Source organism: Lipotes vexillifer, unplaced genomic scaffold, assembly GCF_000442215.2.
Source record: "Lipotes vexillifer unplaced genomic scaffold, Lipotes_vexillifer_v1.1 scaffold899, whole genome shotgun sequence".
NCBI lineage: Eukaryota > Metazoa > Chordata > Mammalia > Artiodactyla > Lipotidae > Lipotes > Lipotes vexillifer.
The window spans coordinates 436,556-439,302 of NW_006784311.1; the positions used below are offsets into that span (position 1 = coordinate 436,556).

At 66.4% G+C, this 2,747-nt stretch overlaps 1 protein-coding gene across 1 annotated transcript in view; it reads left to right on the plus strand.

Moving 5' to 3' along the window:
* The window catches only part of PLXNB3 (plexin B3), a 12,688-nt gene extending 10,047 nt beyond the window's left edge, over positions 1 to 2,641 (plus strand). Inside the window, exons 26-34 of the mRNA XM_007456669.1 lie at positions 229 to 332; positions 420 to 513; positions 886 to 1,061; positions 1,184 to 1,344; positions 1,561 to 1,708; positions 1,861 to 1,925; positions 1,994 to 2,069; positions 2,185 to 2,259; positions 2,537 to 2,641. Of these exons, the coding sequence (XP_007456731.1) occupies positions 229 to 332; positions 420 to 513; positions 886 to 1,061; positions 1,184 to 1,344; positions 1,561 to 1,708; positions 1,861 to 1,925; positions 1,994 to 2,069; positions 2,185 to 2,259; positions 2,537 to 2,641 (1,004 nt within the window). The remainder of the gene's footprint in view (positions 1 to 228; positions 333 to 419; positions 514 to 885; positions 1,062 to 1,183; positions 1,345 to 1,560; positions 1,709 to 1,860; positions 1,926 to 1,993; positions 2,070 to 2,184; positions 2,260 to 2,536) is intronic.
* Positions 2,642 to 2,747: the final 106 nt, after the last annotated feature.

Sequence of the window (2,747 nt, forward strand, 5' to 3'; positions counted from 1 at the left end):
TGCTGGGGGGCTGGGGGCATCTTCCTGGATGTACCTTCCCTTGGGGACATCCATCATTTCTTGCAGGAGCTTCCAAGTCTAAAGAGCTTATTATTCTCTCCTGTACCATGTTGCTCTTGGGACTGTAAATCAAAAATTCCATCTCGCAGAAATCCTCGATTCTCACGCAGAGGAGAGAAAGAGAGACTCAAAGTTGGTTTAACCTCCCTGACACTGGGTCCCCCCAAGAGTGGCGCTCAGGCCTGGCTGGTCACCTAACCCTGTCGGACGAGGACCTGACCTCAGTGACTCAGAACCGCTGGAAGAGACTCAACACCCTGCAGCACTACAAGGTGCCGGGCAGGTGGGCGCTGGGGGCAAAGCTCCCACCTCGGGGTCAGCCAGGGAGGGAGCCCAGCCTCTGCTCCCCTCCCCGCCAGGTCCCGGATGGAGCCACGGTGAGGCTCATCCCCCAGCTGCACAACGGAGGCGCCGTCTCCCAGAGCCCGGCCCCGAGCTGCCCCTCTGGGGAGAGTGAGTCCCGTGGCCCAGCCGCGCCAACCTGCCCCTGAGTTCGAGGCGGGCAGGCCGGAGTCCTGGTCATGCTGTCTGCCGTGTCCAGGTCTCCCCAAACCTCGCCAGCGGGGAAGCCACAACTCCAGGCTGAGCCAGGGGCCCGGGGTGGACGAGGGTGGCAGCGCGTCCGGGTCGGGGAGCTCCAGGGCCGCAGGGTGCTGAGCAGAGCAAGCCCCTGGGCTGCCACCCTGTCCTCCACATCTCTCTTACCCTGCGGCCCTCGGTGCCCCCCACCCTGCCCCACCTCACCTCACCAGGGAAGCAGGCTGGGCCTCCCCGGCCGGCGGCATGAACGTGCGAAGGACTGAGGCCCGGCTTCTGTGCCCTCAGACGTCCCCGCGCTGGAGGACGGTGAGGACGGTGGGGTCCGCCTCTGGCACCTGGTGAAAGTCACCGATGAGCCAGAAGCAGCGAAGGCACGGTGCAGCCTGAGGGAGCCGGAGCGGGAGCGGACGCGGGCCAAGGCCATTCCAGAGATCTACCTCACCCGCCTGCTGTCCATGAAGGTAGGCGGGCCGGGGAGCTGCGGCGACGGGGCAGCCCCACCCGCTGAGGCAGGCTGCAGCTGGCCGCGGCTTCGAGGCGCACACACCCTGCCCCCCCATACCACCCGCGCCCTGCCTTCTAGGGCACACTGCAGAAGTTTGTGGACGACGCCTTCCAGGCCATCCTCAGCGTGAACCGGCCTGTGCCCATCGCTGTCAAGTACCTGTTTGACTTCCTGGACGAGCTGGCTGAGAAGCACGGCATCGAGGACCTGGAGACCTTACACATCTGGAAGACTAACAGGTGCCTCGCCTGCTGCCCCTGTGCAGAGAGGACGCTGCCAGGGCGGGGGCGGCAGGGCCGGGACAGAAGCCCAGGCCCGGTGGCCTTCGCCCTGGGTTCCCGGCCGCCCCCGCACGGCCTCGCAGGCCAGCTCCCCGCATAGCTTAGGGCCGGGGACCAGGCTGAGGGTGGGAGCCGGGGCAGCCCACTCATGCCGCGGCTGACCCGTGTCCCCAGCCTACTTCTGCGGTTCTGGGTGAACACCCTGAAGAAACCACAGCTCATCTTTGACGTGCGGGTGTCGGACAACGTGGACGCAGTCCTCACTGTCGTTGCCCAGACCTTCATGGACTCCTGCACCATCTCGGAGCATAAAGTGGGCCGGGTGAGGGCAGAGGAAGAAAGCCTGGCGGGGGAGCCACGGGGGCTCGGAGCAGAGCCCTGGGTGGGGCTGGGGGGGGGGGCACGAGGGGCACAGTCAGAAAGCCAGGGCAGGGCTCCCCAGCTCCCGCTCACGCCCACCCCCGCCCGGAACAGGATTCCCCCGTGAACAAACTGCTCTACGCCCGGGAGATCCCTCGCTACAAGCAGATGGTGGAGAGGTAGGTGTCGGGGTGTCACGGACGAGGGAATGGGTGCCGCCTGCCCCTAACTCTGTCCCCTCCTCCAGATACTACTCCGACATTCGCCAGAGCTCTCCGGCAAGCTACCAGGAGATGAACTCGGCTCTGGCCGAGCTCTCGAGGGTGAGGCCTGGCCCAGAGGGTACACCCTTCCACACCTGGGGGGGGGGCAGAAGGGAAGGGGGAGGCTTGGCTCGAGGCCCAGGCTGGGGCCTCAACCCCCGCGTGCTGCCCCCAGAATTACACCTCCGCTCTCCACTGTCTGGAAGCTCTGCAAGGACTCTACACCCACATCCACAGGTACTACGACCAGGTGAGGCCCCAGGGCACTCTGGGGGGAGGGGCACGCCTCCTGGAGCCCGGAGCCCAGAGGGAGGCCCCAGGAGTCTCCCTGGGGGCGGGAGGAAGTGTTCAGGCCCAATCTGGGCAGAGGAGAGGAAAGGCCCAGGTTGGGGAAGGGGCTCGGCATCCGTCCAGATTCCTCAGGGAGCTCTGGCTCCCCAGGCTGCTACTGAGATGGAGCCAGGGCAGGGCGGCCGGTAGGCCGAGGGCCAGGGCCTCAGGCGGGCTGGCCTCCTCTGCCCTGGTAGATCATCAGTGCCCTGGAGGAGGACCCTGTGGGCCAGAAGATGCAACTGGCCTGCCGCCTGCAGCAGGTTGCCGCCCTGGTGGAGAACAAGGTGACTGACCTGTGAGCTGGGCAGCAGCAGGATCTGCCATCTCAATGCCCTGGACAGAGCCTGGATGGAGCCGGCGACACAGGAGCGGCCAGCAGAGAGCGGGAGCGGCTCCCTGCTGCCT